The 17,094-nt window shown below is 35.7% G+C and overlaps 1 protein-coding gene and 1 long non-coding RNA gene across 2 annotated transcripts in view; one reads left to right on the forward strand and one right to left on the reverse strand.

Moving 5' to 3' along the window:
* Nucleotides 1-17,094, forward strand: part of HPSE2 (heparanase 2 (inactive)) — a 740,263-nt gene that overhangs the window by 397,597 nt on the left and 325,572 nt on the right. The window contains exon 4 of the mRNA XM_074233180.1: nucleotides 9,496-9,669. Coding sequence (XP_074089281.1) covers nucleotides 9,496-9,669 — 174 coding nt within the window. The remainder of the gene's footprint in view (nucleotides 1-9,495; nucleotides 9,670-17,094) is intronic.
* The window catches only part of LOC141521064 (uncharacterized), a 174,735-nt gene that overhangs the window by 66,746 nt on the left and 90,895 nt on the right, over nucleotides 1-17,094 (reverse strand). The gene's annotated exons all lie outside the window — the stretch shown is intronic.

A 17,094-nucleotide genomic window follows, 5' to 3' on the forward strand; every position in this document is an offset into this window, starting at 1 on the left:
AAGGACATTTACTTAATTTCCAATGCTTTGCCACCATAAACAGGGCTGCTATGAATATTTTTGTACAAGTGATATTTTTACTCTTTTTCATAATCTCTTGAGGATATAGACCCAGTACTGATATTACTGGATCAAAGGATATGCACATTTTTGTTGCCCTTTGGGCATAATTCCAAATTGCTCTCCAGAAAAGTTGGATGAGTTCATAGCTCCACCAACAATGTATTAATGTCCCAGATTTCCCACATTTCTTCCAACTTTGATCATTTCCCTTTCTGGTCACATTGGCCAGTCTGAGAGGTGTGAAGTGGTACCTCAGAGATGGTTTTTTTTAGCTTTTCACTTTTCACTTTTCACTTTTATAATCAGTTAATAACAAAACTTCACATGTTCACATGTTCTCATAGACTTTCCAGTCTATGAGAGTAATAGAGTAATAAAGTATCTTTGTGCACTTCATTTTTTTATAAGGAGGTACAAGATACATTGTTTATAGAATATTTTACTTCATATTATTTTTTTGAGGTGGATCACATTCTTTATGGTAAGTCCATCGCAAAAGTTACTTCCATATTTTTCCAACGTTGCCATTGCTGATTGCAACTCCCTCCTTTCTTATTTCTCCACTACCATGTACTATATTTTCTCTCTCCTTTCACTCTGACTCTGCTGTAGGGTAGCTGAGTGGCACAGCAGACAGATCCTGGTCCTGGGGCCAAGAGGCCCTGAGCCCCCATACCACTTCTTGGGCCCAGAATCGACCTGGCCCCATGGTCCTGGACAGGCCATCCAATCTCAGCCCCTTACAAGACGTAAAAAAGAAAATGTGTTACATCTGACCACTCTCCCCCCATGGTCCATCCTCACATCCTTTATTCAAATTCCCACCCCTTCCCCATGTCCCCCCCCTTCTTACTGCAGATGTCTATACCTCATTGAGGATATATGCTGTTTCCTCTCCTAGTCTCCTCTGATCAGAGCAAAGGTTCCCTCATTCCCCCTTGCCTCTCCCCTTCCATATCATTTCAATAGCTCATTGTAATAAAGAAAAATCTTATTATATGAAATATCTTGGCCTATTCCCCCTCTCCTTTTTCTTTCTTCCATTACATTTCCCTTTTTTCTATTGACTCCATTTTTACACCATATTTTATCTTCGAATTCAGCTTTTTCCTGTGCTTCAACTATAAAAGCTCCCTCTACCTGCTCTATTAACTGAGAAGATTCATATGAGTATTATCAGTGTCATTTTTCTATGCAGGAATACATGCAGTTCAGCATCATTAAGTCCCTCATATTTTCCCCTCTCCTCCAATGTCCATGCTTCACCTGAGTCCTGTATCTGGAGATCAAACCTTCTGTTCAGCTCTGGCCATTCCAACAGGAGCATTTGAAATTCCCCTGGTTCATTGAATGTCCATCTTTTTTCCCTGGAAGAGGACATTCAGCCTTGCTGGGTAGTTCATTCTTGGCTGCATTCTAAGCTCTTTTGTCTTCTGGTACATTATATTCCAAGCCCTACAAGCTTCCAATGTAGTTGCTGCTAAGTCCTGTGTGATCCTGATTGCAGCTCCACGATATTTGAACTGTGTCCTTCTGGCTGCTTGTAATATTTTCTCTTTGACTTGGGAGTTCTGGAACTTGGCTAGAACATTCCTAGGGGTTGGTTTTTTGGGATATCTTTCTCGGGGGGATCGGTGGATTCTTTCCATTTCTATTTTGCCCTCTGCTTCTAGAATATCAGGGCAATTTTCCTGTAGTAATTCTTTGAAAATGATGTCAAGGCTCTTTTCCTGATCATGACTTTCAGGTATTCCAATAATTTTTAAATTATCTTTCCTAAGTCTGTTTTCCATATCTGTTTTTTTTCAGTGAGATATTTCACATTTTCTTCTAATTTTTCATTTTTTTTTGGTTTTGAAGTATTGATTCCTGATTTCTGGTAATCTCCCTGAATTCTATTCTTTGTCTGAGTTTTCTTATCTCTTTTTTCCATCTGGCCAATTTTGCTTTTTAAAACATTCTTCTCCTCAATAACTTTTTCAACTGTTTTATCCATTTGACCTAAGCTGGTTTTTAGCATGCTATTGTCTTCAGCATTTTTTTGGATTTCCTGGACTAAGCTGCTGACTTCATTTTCATGTTGTTCCTGTATCTCTCTCATTTCTTTTCCCAGTTTTTCTTCTAACTCCCTCATTTGATTTTCAAAGTCTTTTTTGAGCTCTGTCATAGCCTGAGCCCAATTTCTGTTTTTCTTGGAGTCTTTAGATGCAGGAGCTTGTGCTTCCTCATCTTCAGACTGAGTATTTTGATCCTTCTTGGGCTCATTTGCAAAAATATTTCTCAATGGTCTTCCTCTTATTTCTGTTTACTCATTTTCCCAGCCTGGGCCTGGTTTTGGGGTGCTTCCTGAGCTTTTGGGACACTCCCACAAGGGTCTCAGTGTGTGAGGCTCTGTCCTCCCTCCTGGTCTGTGAATGACCATAAGCTCCCCCCTCTGCCACAGGGTTGAGGTGGGGGGGCCCTGCTGTTCTATGGGGGGGACTAGACTGCGATCAGGATCTGAATGTGGTCAGAGCCTCAGAGTCCTGTTCCAGGGGCAGAGGACAGAGCTCTGCAGTCTCTCTCTCTTCACTTCCCTTCCTCAGCTCAATGGGCTCATGCCCTGGAGGCTCCTGCTTACTGGCTCTACCTGCTTCTGTTTCAGGATCTGGGCTGCGGAAAGACAATGCTGCTTGCTGTGTGCTCAGAGGGCTGGGCTCCACGTGCTCGCTTTGGCAGAGGTCCCCCGCTGTTCCCCCACTTTGTGCCCAGTGCTCCCTGGGGTGCAGCTCAGGAGACTCCCCCAGCTGCTGTGAGCTGGGGCTCCCAGTGCCCTGGGGCTGCCTCTGGGAGGCTGAAGTGCTTTCGCTCTGGCAGGCCACCCCTCTGGCAGGCTGCCCCTCCGACCCCGGGGAGCAGAGCCTTTATGCTCTTTTCCAGGTTACCTTGAGTAGGAGAACTGCCTCTCTGAGTCCCTTTGTGGGTTCTGTCTCTCAAAAGTTTAGTTAGAGTCCTTAGTTCAGAAGTTTTATCAGAGAACACCTAAGAATCTAACCTTTCTTATCTCCATCTTGGCTCTGCCCCAAGAGATGCTTTAATTTGCATTTTTCTAATAAGTAGTGATTTAGAACAATTTTTCATCTGACTATGGATCGCTTTGATTTCCTCGTCTGTAAATTGCCTTTGCATATCCTTTGATCATTTGTCAATTGGGGAATGGCTTGTTTTTTAAAAATTTGAGTCAGTTCTCTGTATATTTTAGAAATGAGTCAAAATTGTTTCCCAATTTATTACATTTCCTTTGATCTTGGTTACAGTGGTTTTGTCTGTACAAAAGCTTTTTAATTTAATGTAGTCAAAATTGTCTAGTTTATTTTTAATGATGTTCTCCATCTCTTCCTTGGTCATAAACTGCTTCCCTTTCCATAGATCTGACAGGTAAACTACTCCTTGAGCTCCTAGTTTGCTTATAATATTGTTTTTTATGGTTAAATTCTGTATCCATTTTCATCTTATCTTGGTATAGGGTGTGAGTTGTTGGTCAAATACAAGTTTCTGCCATACTAACTTCCAATTTTCCCAACAGTTTATTGAAGAGAGTTTTTTTATCCCAATAGCTGGCCTCTTTGGGTTTATCAAACAACAGATTACTATAATCATTTCCTGCTATTGCACCTAGCCTATTCCACTGATCCACCACTCTATTTCTTAGCCAATACCAGACAATTTTGATGACTGATGCTTTATAATGTAATTTTAGATCTGGTGGGGATAAGCCACCTTCTTTTGCACTTTTTTCCATTAAATCCCCGGAGATTCTTGACTTTTATCTCTCCATATAAATTTACTTAAAATGTTTTCCAACTCATTAAAGTAATTTATTGGATTGGTAGGGAACTAAACAAGTAGTTTAATTTTGGTAGAATTGTCATTTTTATATTAGCTCAGCCAATCCATGAGCAGTTGATGTTTGCCCAGTTATTTAATTCTAATTTTATTTGTGTGAGAAGTGTTTTGTAATTGTTTTCAGAAAGCTTCTGAGTCTCCCCTGGCAGGTAGACTCCCAGATATTTTATATTGTCTGAGGTTACTTTGAATGGGATTTCTCTTTCTAGTTCTTTCTGCTGTATCTTGCTAATCATATATAGAAATGTTGACAATTTATGAAGGTTTATTTTATATCCTGTGACTTTGCTAAAGTTGCTGATTATTTCTAGTAGTTTTTAAGATAATTTTGGGGGATTCTCTAGGTATAACATCATGTCATCTGCAAAGAGTGAGAGTTTTGTCCCAATTCTAATTCTTTCAAATTTTTTTCTTCTCTTATTGCTGAAGCCAACATCTTTAATATGATATTGAATAGTAGTGGTGGGCATCCTTGTTTCAACCCTGATCTTATTGGGAATGTCTCTAGTCTATCCCCATTGCATATAATGCTTGTTGATGGTTTCAGATAGATATTGCTTATTATCCTAAGGAACAATCCATGTATTACTACTCTCTCCAGTGTTTTTAGTGGGAATGGGTGCTGTATTTTGTCAAAAGCTTTCTCAGCATCTATTAATATAATCATATAATTTCTGATAGGTTTGTTATGGATATAATTAATTTTACTGACAGTTTCCTAATATTGAACCAAACCTGCATTCCTGGGATAAATCCTACTTGGTCATAATGTATTATCCTGGTGATATCTTGTTATAGTCGTTTTGCTAAAAATTTAAGATTTTTGCATCTATATTCATCATGGAGACAGGTCTATAATATTCTTTCTCTGTTTTAACTCTTTCTGGTTTAGTTATCAGCACCATATGGGTGTCAGGAAGAGTTAGGCATAGTTCTGCCTTCACCTTTTTTCCGAAGAGTTTATATAGAATTGGAACCAGTTGTTCCTTAAATTTTTGATAGAATTCACTTGTGAAGCCATCCAGCCCTGGACATTTTTTCTTAGGGAGTTCAATAATGGCTTGTTGAATCTCTTTTTCTGAAATAGGGTTGTTTAGGTATTTAATTCCTCTTCATTTAACCTGGGCAACTTATATTTTTGTAAATATTCATCCATTTCACTTAGTTGTCAAATTTACTGTCATAGAGTTGGCAAAATAATCCTGAATTATTACTTTAATTTCTTTCTCATTGGTGGTGAGTTCACCTTTTTTCATTTATGATACTAGCATTTTGCTTTTCTTCTTTCTTTTTCTAAATCAAATTGGCAGATGTTTATCAATTTTATTGTTTTTTCATAAAACCAACTCTTTGTTTTATGTATTAGTTCAATAGTTTTCCTGCTTTCAATTTTATTAATTTCTCCTTTAAGTTTTAGGATTTCTAATTTGGTATTTAATTAGGGGGTTTTAATTTGTTCTTTCTCTAATTTTTTAGTTGCATATTTCATTCATTGACTTCCTCTTTCTCTAATTTATTCATGTAAACATATATCCCCTGACAGCCACCTTGAGTGTATCCCATAAATTTTGGTATGGTGTTTCACCCATTCTGAACTTATGGAGTTGATTTTTGGGGGTAGAAAAGCAAGTGAGGTTAAATGATTTCCCTAGAGTCACACAGGTAGATAGTCAGGTTCTGAGGTCAAATTTGAACTCAGGTTCTCCAGACTCTAGGGCAGATGTTCTACCTACAACACCTCCTAGTAGTCCCTGCAACTGATTCTTTGAAACTGTGTAGGACCTTCTACCCATCTCTGTTAAATTTAGCTTTTTAGATTCATTCTTGCATTCCAGACTATTGAGCACTTTTTTAAAATTTCAGCTGTCATCTAATACAAAGGTCAGCAAACTCCAGCCACCTGCTTGTTTTTGTATAAGCTAAGAATGGTCTTTATATTTTAAAATACCATAAAACTCTATTTCCAAATGTAAAAAACCATTCTTAGCTCTCTACTTCATATGAGATTAGGTAGTGAGAAGATTTGACTGGCAAGTTGTAGCTTGCCAGATTGCATTGCTCTTTGTGATGTAATACATTCACTATTCTTGCCATCTTTTTGTCATCCATAAATTCATTAAACATCAGGATTTTACAGATTCATCATGTTCTTGATTTAAATAAAATGTTTAAGAAAACTTAAGGAAAGATCACTGGGCCATTGCACTATGGACCTCCCCTTCTTTGACAATTATCGATTAATCACCTTTTAGTTATTTCAATCAGTAGGGCGTCTATGTAATGATACCATTATCTCATTCACTTCTCTCTGTCTTGTTGCCAATTATAGTATGAAGGATTTTGTAAAATGTTTGGCTGAAACTCAAAAATACATTGTCTAGAGCATTACCCTGTTCTGTCAATAGATAGATCTGTCAGAAAAGGAAATGAAAGCTAATCTAGCATGGTCTATTCTTGATGAACTCATGCTGGCTCATAGTTATTATCATTTCCCTTTCTAAATACTCCTACATCATCTTCTTAATAAAATGTTTTAAAATTTTTTCAGTGATTAAAGCCAAGGCCATCAGACTATAGACAAGAGAATGACCTTTCTCTCTCTTCCAGTTCAGTGAGACCTCTCTTATTTGCCAGAGTATTTTAGAAATCACTAACAAGGTCAGAGCAATGGCATTAACAAATTCTTATTCTTGAAATACCTGGGAATATAATTGAGGTGGGTCAAGTGACTTGAACTTCATCACTCAAGTGAAAGTGCTTTCACCAAAGTTACCAGTGATCCCTTAATTGCAAATTCAATGACCTCTTTATCAGTCCTATCCTTCTGGATCTCTCTGTTCTTTTGACATCAGATCTTTCTCTCCTCTTGGATATTCTCTCTGGGGAGTTTTGTGACACTGCTTTCTTTTGTCTATTGTTTTTTTCTCAGTATTATTATAACACATGTCCTGTTACCCAAGACTCATAGATAAATACAGGGAATAATGCTTCTATTCCCTATCTTAAAGAGTTGTTGTAGAAAAAAATGCTAAGTTTAAAGTTCCATGTAAATGCAAACTAGTATTTTTCACATTTATTTTGCATTTTGCTTTAGAATTCAATTGTAGTTAAATCAAAGCATTAAAATTTATCTAGAACCTAGGTATAAAAGATGCTTTTCTAGGTTCTGAAGATACAGAGAGAAAAAATGAAATAGCCCTTACTGTCTATTATTCTCTTTTTGAAAAATCAAGACTTCCCAACACCAGCTATGCAGGGCCTCTGTTAATGACCATTTTTTTTAAAGTAGGAAAAAAAATTATTGTACTCCCTATCTGAAGTACAGTAAAAAGAACTCTTCAGTTGAAGTCAGAGGGGTTCAAATCCTGCCCCTTTAGCTTACTACTTTGTTCGACTTTGAACAAGTCCCCTAAATGATCTATCTAATCCTTGATTTCTTTTCTGTAAAATGGAGAAAGAACACCAAACTGCTCACTGTGTTAGGGAGATGGGAGGAAGGGGAGGGAGGGAGAAAATCTGGAACTTAAACAATTGTAAATAAAGAAAGCTAAAAATTGTCTTTATATGTAGTTGAAAAAAAATACTGTTAAAACTAGAGATAGTGACAGTAGTGCTTTAAAGAGTTATTATGTTGGTAGTGTTGAAAACTGACCCAACAATTCTGCAGAGCAATTTGGAACTATCCCCAAAAGGCTATAAAACTGTGCATACTCTTTAAATAACAATATCACTGAAGGTCTATATCCCAAAGAGATAATAAAAAAGGGAAAAGGACTCACATGTGCAAAAATATTTATAGTAGCTCTTTTTGTGATGGCAAAGTTTTAGAAATTGAGAGGCTGCCCACCAACTGAGAAATAGGTGAACAAATTGTGGTATATGAATGTGATGGAATACTATTGTTCTTTAAGAAATCATGAGCAGACAGATTTGTAGAAAAACCTGGAAAGACTTACATGAACTGATGCTGAGTGAAGTGAGCAGAATCAGGAGAACATTGTATACACAGTAACAGCAACATTGTGTTATGATCAACTATAATACATTTAACTTTTCTCAGTTCTATAGTAATAAAAGACAATTCTAAAATGCTTATGAGGGAAAATACCATCCACATCCAAAGAAAGAACTATGGAGTCTGAATGCATCGCAAAACATAGCATTTATGCTTTTTTAATTTATTTTTTTGTTTCTTGTGATTTTCCCCTTTTTTCTGATTCTTCTTTCACAACATGACTAATATGGAAATGTTTCATATGATTGTACATGTATAACTTTTATCGGTTTATTTGTGGTTTTGGGGAGGGAAGGGAAAAGAGGGGGAAAAATTTGGAACTTAGAGCTACTGATAATGTGATACAGTGGAGAGAACACTAGACCTGGAGTCAGAAGGAACTGAGTTCAAATCCAGCTTCAGACAATTGATACTTACTAGTGTGTCACCTCAGGCAAGTCACTTAAAGCTGACTGCCTCTCATCCAGGGTCATTTCCAGTTACCCTGATTCATATCTGACCACTGAACTCAGATGATTGTGGAAGAGAAAGTGAGGCTGGTGATTTAACACAGCACTGCCCCTGCCCCAAATCCAATTCACTTGCTTGTCATGGCATCACTTCTTTGGTATCATGGTCTTCTGGGAACAAACAGCAGTGCATTTTAAGATCAAATAGATTAAAGAAAAAAAGGTTGTTATAAACAACAAATAAATCACTGTAATACAACACTTTGCTATGGGCTCTAATTTACTTGGGAGATACTGTTATTATCCTCCTTTGATTCCCCAAAGTATCTTTTTGTCACTCTTTTATGTATTTATCATGTATTAGCTTTCTATTATATATATATATATATATATATATGTATATATATATATATATATATATACATATATTTGTATTATTTTGTTGGGGTGGAGGTGGGCATCATAAAAAAATTGGGACATCCACGACCAAGGACAGAGAATGCCTTTTTTATTTTCTTTGTAACCTCAGAACTAAGCAGAGAGCCTAGCATGTAACAGGTATTTAAAAAATATCTATTGCTTGGTCCTCTGTCACAGGCATAATGTGAATGCAGATCTCCTTGTTCAGAGATCAATTCTCTATCTACCATGCTATATTTTTCCCTCTGCGTTATGGTAGCCTTTATGAAATGCTTGTTAAGGAAGAAGGGAGGGAGGTAAAAAGGGAGAGAGGGAGAAGGAAGGAAAGGAAGAAAGAAAGAAAAGAATTACTTATTTTACATGTTACTAGGCTAAATGCTTTACAGATATTTCATTTGATCCTCACAATAATCCTAGAAAATAGCTATTACTATTCTCATTTTACATTTGAGGAAATTGAGTCAGTCATCCAGGGTCACACAGTTAGTGAATGCCTGAGGTCAGATTTGAACTCAGGTCTTCCTGACTTTCAAGTGAAAACGCTATCCACAGTGCCACCCAATTACATCTCAATAGAATTCACTCCCATCTTTGCAATTCTTGTCTTCTTCTTATATAGAAGTTTTGTTTGAGAATTACAAGCCTTTCTTTGCTTCTTCCCAGCCAGGTCTCTAGACAAACTCTATAACTTCGCTGATTGCTCTGGGCTGCACCTGATCTTTGCCTTGAATGCATTACGGCGCAATCCTAACAATTCCTGGAACAGTTCAAGTGCTCTGGGTCTGGTGAAATACAGCGCCAGCAAAAAATACAACATCTCCTGGGAGCTGGGCAATGGTGAGTAAAGGCAATATCTTCTTTGCACTGACAAAGTTGAGGAGGATAAGTAAGGAAAAGTTGGTTGTCCTTCCTGTCAAACTGTCACCTGGACATGAGTCAGGAAACACAACAGATTCCTGGTCTTAAGGAGGAGCTTCCCAGGCCAGGATAGTGTTGAGTTCAACCCACCCTTGTGGAGTTACAGTCTATTCTAAATTTGAATCTTCTCTGTTGAATTTTCCCATTAGCCTGCACTTTGATTGTTCCCATTTGATAAGGAAGGAAAACTGAGACTCTAAGAGATTGAAATCAATTTTATATTTGAATCTTCCCACTTAGCCAGCAAGTAGAGAGACAAGGAAGCTGAGACTGTAAGAGGTTATAAGCCCCTTTACACAGATGGTGAATGGCAGAGCTTACATTTTAACTTCTGGCTCCAAGTCTAGTTCTTTCATCTTTTTTAAAAAATTATACTTTTTTTAATTAACAGGCATTTATTTTCTTTCCCTTCCACTGGGGGGGGGGAACAAAAATAAAAGCAAAATTGACTGTGTTCAAAAATGTGTAACTCATTCTACATCTTGAGCCCATCACTTCCCTGTCGGGAGAGAAGGTCTTTCCACTAATCCATTGGGGAGCAAACTGCTCATTTGGGTGAATGCCTGGATTTTTCAGGCTCACCTTTTTGTTTGCTTAACTTTATGGGACTCTGTAAATGACTGGCCAGGGATTTCAAAGCAGACCACTACGGCTGGATTTGGGGGGGTTTGTTTTGTTACTGCTGTTACACCTACACAGACTTGATTCAGAGTGTGGGAATAAAATCACACATGAACTTGACTGTTTCTCTTTTAACCAGGATACAACTCATCTGTAACAGCCAGGATCATATTTTCCCTATGTTAATTTAACCTTTTGTTTTAATATCAGACCTTCTAGAGATTCTGGGATTCATTCCTATTACAGAATCAATGCTAATTATGATTTCATTTTGAGTAATAGCCATCTGAACTGAAAACATGCCAACATCCTTATAAATGGTTTTGTAATTTAATGTACTACTCTTTGTTGATACTGATGTTGAAGAAATAAAGGATACTTCACCTTTCTTGGATTTTGAACTCCCCTGGAGTAGGAAGATCTCTGAATCCCAAAGAAGAATCTCTAAATCCCAAGATTCAAAGGCACTGAGAGGAAGATAGATTAGGATCACACAAATCCCTCCTCATTTCTCCCCACTTTTCCTGGTAGTAGACAGAATCTGTACCTAACTTCTTGGTGCCTCAGTTTCCTCCCATTAGGTGACACTTATTTCCTCTTCTTGAACTATCTTATTTCTGTCCTTTTTCCCCCTTCATCCATCATTCTCTGCCTCCCAGAGGGAAAGGAAAGGATGGGGAAAACTGGAAGGGAATAATGGATTGGGTAGAATGGATCAGATTGGGGAAGCATGATATTAGCATCTTCAAGTCTTGAAACTCCAATTTAGTCAATGATATCCTCTGAGGCTGTAGATGTGCTAAATCTTAGGGAATGGTTTGGAATTTAGGATGATTTACAGAGTGGAGAAATTTACTTCTTAAGTCTTCTCATATCCTCACTCAGCCCCAATCACCCTGAACACTGTTCCCCTACCTTCATCCAATCTTTCCCCAAAAGACCCAACTCTACCCTTAACCTAATGCTGACTTACTCCACCCCCATCCCCTCTAAGATGGGAATTCTCATTCACTGAGATCTAAGGAAACCGATCAGCTTTACATAAGGGGAGAGAGAGAAGGGAAATAATTATTGATCCCAAAGAAGTACTTGAAAATTACAAGTAAGAGGATCTCTTTTGAGGACTGTGTAGACCATCGTGACAGATAAAAGGTCCTCAAGTTATTGAGAGAAGTGAGTAGGAGCAGGAGAACACTGTACACATTAATAGCAATGCTGAGTAATGGTCAACATCACATTTGTTCATCAACATCTCAGTAGTTTAGTGATCCAGGACAATTCTTGTGATGAAAAATGCCATTCACAAGCAGAGAAAAGATTATGGAATCTGAATGCAGACCAAAGCATATAATTTTCACTATTTAAAACTTTTTTTAAACTTATATTTTCCCTTCAATTCTTATTTTTCTTTTACAACATGACTAATATGGAAATATATTCAACATGATTGTACATATATAACCTATATCAGATTACTTGCTGTCATGGGCAGAAGAGAAGGAATGGATGGAGGTAGAAAAATGTGAAACTCAAAAAATTACAAAAAGATTAATGTTGAAAACTCTCTTTACATGTAATTGGAAAAAATAAAATAACATTCAAGAAAGGTTATCAAGTTTACACATCTCTAAAAGGTCAAGCAAGAGTGAATTGCTTAGAGTTCAAAAGAGACAATTGTCCCATCATTGCAGTCCATCATCTCTAAAAGTTAATGAAGGAATATAGGAAAAAAATACTCCTAGAGAAGGAGAGGGGAAGAGGAGAAAATAATTTATTATTTCTTGCACTATGAGCATTGCTGAAAAAGAAATTCAGAGAAATAAGGATCTTATGAACCTTGTTATCTGAGCCAAAGTATATTTTATTTTATTTTATTTAGTTTTTTTTTGCAAGGCAAATGGGGTTAAGTGGCTTTCCCAAGGCCACATAGCTAGGTAATTAAGTGTCTGAGACCGGATTTGAACCCAGGTACTCCTGACTCCAAGGCCGATGCTTTATCCACTACCCCACCTAGGCGCCCCCTCAAAGTATATTTCAAAAAATAAATACAATGTTAATAAAAATTCAGTAAAGCGAGAAGACTTGCACAACTAATATAAGATGGAAGAAGACGAGTTTGAGAGAGGAGGTAGAATTAGGAAGAATAGTTATTTTTTAAAAATTTAAATTTTTTGGTTCATTCATTTATGTATGTATATTTTTGCAAGGCAGTGAAGTTAAGTGACTGTCCAAGGTCACAAAGCTAGGTAATTATTAAATGTCTGAGCTCAAATTTGATCTCAGGGCATCCGGACTCCGGGGCTGGTGCTTTCTATCCACTGCACTATTTTGTTTAATTGTTTTCACAACTACATTCAGTGGTAGTTTTTACCAATCCTTTTTTTTTACATGTTTTGAATTACAATTTTTCTCCCTCCTTCCTTTCCACCCCCTCCTTCCTTCCCTCTGACAGAAAACAATCTGATATAAGCTCTATGTTTATAATCATACTAAACATATATCGATATTGAACATGTTGCAAGAGAAGAATCAGATCCGAATGGAAGAAAGGAAACATTAGAGAGAAAAAATGATATAATACATAAGAAAACTTATAAAAATTGAAGATAATTGGCTTTGGTATTCATTTAACTCCACAGTTCCTTCTCTGGATATAAAAAGTATTTTCCATCACAAGTTCCTTAAAATGGTCTTTAATTATTGTGCTGCTGAAATGACCAAGTCCATCAGGATTGATTATCACCCCATGTTGTTGTTAGTGTCTATAATATTCTTCTGGTTCAGGTCATTTCACTCAGCATCAATTCATGCAAGTCTTTTCACGATTTTCTGAAGTCTCATCCCTCAAGATTTCTTATAGAACAATACTGTGCCATTACATACATAAAACACAATTTGTTCAGTCATTCCCTAATTGATGAGTATTCCCTCAATTGCCACTTCTTTGTTACTACAAAAAAGAACTGCTATAAATATTTTTGTGCATGTGGAATTTTTACCATTTTTCATGATCTGTTCAGGATACAGACCAAGTAGTGATATTGCTGGATCAAAGGGTATGCATATTTTTATTGCCCTTTGGGCATAATTCCAAATTGCTCCCCACAAAGGCTGGATAAATTCACAACTACACTAACAATGCACCAGTGTCCCAGATTTCTCACATTCCTCTCCAATATATTGATCATTTTCTTTTCTAGTCATATTGGCCAATATGATAAGTGTGAGGTGGTACTTCAGAGTTTTAATTTGTATTTCTCTAATCAATAATGACTTAGAGTAATTTTTTCAGATGACTATAGATTGCTTTGATTTCTTTGACTGAGAATTGCCTTTCCACATTCTTTGACCATTTATCAATTGGGGAATGACTTGTTTTTTGATAAATTTGATTCAATTCTCTGTATATTTTAGAAATGATTCCTTTGTCAGAAATACTAGTTATGAAAATTGTGTCCCAACTTACTACATTAGGAAGATTATTTTAAGCAAAACAAAGTCTCAGAGAATAGTTGCAAAGGGTAACAAAAGAAAGAATTCAAAACCCTTTGGTTTTGGTATGAACTGGGAGAAGCAGGAAAGGAAAGAAAACAGATTGACTTGCTGTAAGGAAACTAATGCTTAGTTCATTAGTTTTTTAAATTTTGATCTCTTCTTATAAAAACAATCGAGACAATTGGAGAAACATAAATGGATTTAGGAAAGGGAAAAACAAATTTAAGACTCATGGGATTGAATGAGAATGGTATAAACTCATCCATAAACTGGAGGAGGTTGTCAAACAAACAGAAGAGAAAATTTGTTTACAAGAAATACATTTAAAATATAAAGATATATTGACAGTTAAGATAATAAGATAGATTAGAACAGCTAAATCCCAGAAAGTCAGGATAGTAATGATTATTTTAAACAAAATAACAGCCAGACAAATACAGTTAAACAAAATCAACAGGGAACCTCTGCTATGGTTAAAAATACCATAGATAATGAATGAATAACAATATTAAATTAATATAACAAATGGCATAACATCAAATTAAGGTACTTTTTGAGTACTTCAGGAATAAACTTATTTATAGGAATATCTGAATAGTAAATAAGTAATTCTTCAACTTATTTCTTCAGAATTGTACAAATTAAATAGAAAAAGAAGTAAAAGAAATTAAGGATTTGAAGAAAATATTTGAACTGGATATGATGTACCCTTGGCAATTATTGGATGGTTATTTCCAGGAAATAGTTTTTTTTTAACATTACAAAGTACATAAATAACCTAAGAATTGAGAGAAATGGTAAATAAATTTATATAGATAAAAATCAGTTTATAATCACATCAGTAATTAATGTGTGACAGGCACTGTGATGAGTATTAAAGATACAATGAAAGAGAGAGAGAAAGATAATGCCCCTTCAAGGAGCTCACATTTTAACAAGAGAGACAACAATATACAAATAATTTTACAATTAAGATGTATTTAATGCAAATGGAAAGTAACTTCAGAGACAGTAACTTCAGAGACAAAGCATTAGCAGTTGGGGCTGACAGGAATAAAATAAAAATCTAATGCAATCAAAATGTAAATAGCAAGGGAAATGTGAATCAAAAATTCATACTTGGAGATGAAAAAATGCCATCCCGAAGAATAAGTGGGTCAAAAACTAATTATAAAATAATAAATATGTTAAATAATATTTTTTCCAAGGAGATAGTATTCAAAATGTGTATGATACAACAAGAGCAGTCCTCAAACAAACATGTATATCCATGAATAAATATATCCACAAAAGAATAAGCTACTGACTTGCACAACCAGCTGGAGAAACTAGAAAATCAACAATCCTCACTCAAACCAGGAATAGAAATTCTGAAAACCAGAGAAAGTTTAAACATAAAAGTAAAAACAAAGCCAAAAAACTCTTACATTAATCAATGAAAATGAGAGTGTTTTTAAAAGATCAATAAAATGTGGAACAATTAACTAATCCATTCATTCTTTCATCAATTTGAAATTATGTGAGAATACCTAATAAACTATTCATTCCTTAACTTTGCTATCATTCTATTGAGCATATATTCCAAGGGATCAATAACAAAAAGAATGTCAATGTCGTGTGTGTGTGTGTGTGTGTGTGTGTGTGTGTGTGTGTGTGTGTGTGTATAAAACAAAATGTTTATAGAAACACTCTTTTCACTAGCAAAATGGGGACATAGAAACAAAGTAGATATGTATGGGTTGGGAAATGCCTGAAAATAACCAAGGTATGTGAATGTCATGAAATAAAACTGTACTAAAAGGAACAGTATGAAGTATTTAGAGAAACACAGAAATACTTGTATGAACTGATGTTGTTTGAAGAAACCTGAACCAGAAGAAAAAAAATAGGAAAGCTACTATAATGTAAACAAAAAGGTAAAGAAGGAAGGAAGGAAGGAAAGGAGGGAGGGAGGGAGGGGGAAGAGAGGAGAGGGAGGGAGGGAAGAAGAAAGAAGTGTCAGAATGTGTCAGACATTAAGCTCAGCTCTGGAGTTAAAAATACAAACTAAAAGGCAGTTCCTAACCTCAAAGAACTCACATTCTGACAGAAAACAGCACACAACAGGAAACTAATAAGAGTAGTACTTGACTAGTCTTGTTAAATTTTTTTCCCCTAAACTCAATGAAAAATGCGTATTACAGCACTGTAAATAAAATTAATGTGGAAAGGCCTCAAAACTCAAGTCAGAATAGTTTATGATAGTATCATGCCTCCAAAATGAAATGATATCCTGTTAGTAATTAAAATCAGTTTTTTCAGGGAATATTTTCTCAAGTAAAGAAGTTTATTTGGATAAGATGTCTCATTTGATATAATATAAATTCAAACAGGGATTATTTCCTTTTTGTTTTTTTATGCACATAATACATAGTAAGTGTTTTATACTCTATTTTTAAAAATAATTTTACTTGACTTTATTAATGATACAAAACCTTTTTTAACTCAGTAAAATATTTTATTATGCCTCTTATTTTAGTTAAACATGATTAAATATCCTTTAGAATTTTGGTATTGATAATAGCTAGCCTTGATAGTATACAAACTTTTAAGGTTGCAAAGCATTTATTCATTGTCTCATTCAGTCCCAGTCCCAGTCATGCACTAATTCCATGAATGGAATCAAAGTTAAGATTTTTTTCAATATTTGGTGTTAATGATTGTGTTAGATGAGGGGAAATACTTTATATACATATATAGATCCAAATCAAAGAAATGTGTTATTGGCTGTACTTGCTAAGCAACAGTGTTCATTTTTCAGTCCTATCCACCAATTATACAGAGGCTTAATAAATAGTTGTTTATTGATTTTTATTTGCTGCATGGAAACAATTTTTTTTCAATAGATTGAGTGAAGTATCTAGATTGAATGCAAGAAGGAATACACAATGAAATCTCCAGGCTTTCACTTAGCTCTACTGAATAATCAAATACCCAGCCAGTAAAGATAGATGGCAAGAAGGTTCTGGGAATCTTTGCAAATAAATAGGAGAATGTCAGGGGAACCTTAAAGAGAAAGTTCAAGGTAAAGTAACTTACACAAAAATAACCCAAATACAGGACAAGAATGAAAAGTTATAACTCATGAGTTATGAAGGCACTGGTTTACTTTGAACAACCAAGAATACCCCAAAACAAGGACAGTGGAAACAAAACTCAAAGCATTACTTGTGTTTTAAAAGGTTGTGT

Source organism: Macrotis lagotis, chromosome 4 (assembly GCF_037893015.1).
Source record: "Macrotis lagotis isolate mMagLag1 chromosome 4, bilby.v1.9.chrom.fasta, whole genome shotgun sequence".
Lineage (NCBI taxonomy): Eukaryota > Metazoa > Chordata > Mammalia > Peramelemorphia > Peramelidae > Macrotis > Macrotis lagotis.